The sequence below is a fragment of the Lotus japonicus genome, chromosome 6 (genome assembly GCF_012489685.1).
Source record: "Lotus japonicus ecotype B-129 chromosome 6, LjGifu_v1.2".
NCBI classification, from domain to species: Eukaryota; Viridiplantae; Streptophyta; class Magnoliopsida; order Fabales; family Fabaceae; genus Lotus; species Lotus japonicus.
In genome coordinates, this window is record NC_080046.1 from 18,915,227 (window position 1) to 18,917,232 (window position 2,006).

At 37.1% G+C, this 2,006-nt stretch overlaps 1 protein-coding gene across 1 annotated transcript; it reads right to left on the minus strand.

Moving 5' to 3' along the window:
* Positions 1-208: 208 nt before the first annotated feature.
* On the minus strand, positions 209-1,574 carry LOC130721875 (uncharacterized). The gene has a single exon (XM_057572461.1). It carries the CDS (start codon positions 1,515-1,517, stop codon positions 522-524), a length of 996 nt encoding a protein of 331 aa, XP_057428444.1. The 5' UTR covers positions 1,518-1,574; the 3' UTR covers positions 209-521.
* Positions 1,575-2,006: the final 432 nt, after the last annotated feature.

A 2,006-nucleotide genomic window follows, 5' to 3' on the forward strand; every position in this document is an offset into this window, starting at 1 on the left:
AAGATCTTTAATTTAGAACTGAGAATTTATAAAACTCTTAACAGGAGTGATCTCTTGCATATGTTCTCAACCAAAATAATATCAACAACATGCATTAGTAAAAGAGTAAATCTAGAGGCAGTGAAAGTTGTGAATGGAATTTCATCCATAAACCATAATAATCAAAGCTACAACAACTACTCCACCACCAGAAAGAAACTTCTGAGGAGAAAAAAAAGGGATCAAAAGAACACCCAATTTCTTACTTGAAGTAAATAAACAACACCGAATTTACATATTTATTCTCTTTTAAATCTCTCTCACCCGCACACACGTATATACATATGCATATTCAGGCAGATACGTGATATTTCATATCTATTAATACTAAACTAGTGGAAAACACCTGCGACACACAACCACCAAACATATATTGTCTTTTTACAAGCTTTTCAGTTTGAGGCGGTCTAAAACAGTCACAAATGTGTTTGTTCCAGGCCCCATTAGTTGTTTACGTACCACCAATGTTTCATATCTAGCTATCACACATGTGAGTCCTGCTGAACACCTGTAGCCTTCACTAGCTCATGTTCTCCTTGATATACTTCCAATTGTTCTGATAATGCAGACTTGCCAATAATCTCATGGTGGTAGGACTTGCAAACAAAATAGAGCACAGTTTGAATCACAAGCATCAAAAGCAACAAATGACACAACAGAAGGAGACACAAAACCCCGGATGCTATTTTCCACACCAAGCCCACATGGAACAGCCTCAAAAGCACCATGGAGAACAAAAACTGTATCAAAAAGAAGAAAACACTAAGCATAAAAGTGATGATCAAGGACAAACCCTTCTTCCCCTTTATCAACTCATTGCTCTTCATCATGGCTTTGATTCCTGAAGAATCTTCTAACATGCTCACAACATTAGCTAGTTGCCAAACCGCGGCCAAATAGATAAACCCAACGATATATAAGATCCCTATGACCAACAAAGTTGCCATCCCATATATATTTTCTCCAATTGTAAGTGCCCATATGAATAAAACTATCCCTGCCACCACATTGTAAATAAAAAAAGCCGCGAAGGTGCACAAGAAAGTTATCACAAGCCTCTTCCAAACCTTCGCCACGGCACCCATGGCCTTTTTTAAGGTTACCTCTCTGGAAGTATAGATGGAAGCGATGGTATGAACCACCGCGGAGGTGGAGACGAGGGAGAAGATGAGGAAGAAAACAAAGTAAATGAGTTTGAAGATAATGAAGGAGGCCCATTCTATGGAGATCGTGTTAATAAGCCTTTTTTGGTGGGGTGTTCCAAACTTGGTTCTGGATATTCTCTCTGAGTAAAATAAAATGCCACCGAACATGACTTGCGATACTTCCATGTTAATCAGGAAGATGAGAGATAGAGGGAGGATTAGAGTTAAGGTAATCAGGCTAAAGATCTTCCTCCATGAAAACATGATCATGTAGGATTCTTTGAAGACACCAAAGAACCCAAGAAACTGCATTTTTTCTTGGTCTCTCTCCATGGTTTTGTCTATGGATTAGAGAAGATGGATAAAGGTAAGGTTTTGGGTTAGAAGTCACTAGGAGAAAGGTGGCTATATATATAGTAATTTGGCGAAGGTAAGGGATATGACATACGTTGTTCAAATAATTTTTTAATTAAATAAATATTGTTGTTGTCTTTATATCTTCTTTAATTTTAATTCTCTAATCAATACTTTAATTAATGCACTTGTTTGTACTCTCAGAATTATCGATCGAGCTGATTCATTCTTCAATGAAACAAGACCTTTATCATGTCTGGTTTCCGTTTTATTTTAAAAAATTATGGTTCACACTAATGTATACCACCAGGAAACGCACCCCTGAGACTTCAAATTTTGTATATTTAATTGATAGAGGTTCCGAGCCCCTTATAAAAACAAAATGGCATGTAGGCAAACACAATTAAGTAACAAAAAGAAAGGGCCAATTCTAAGCACAGTATCACTATGCTCAATGTGAAGGTCTTG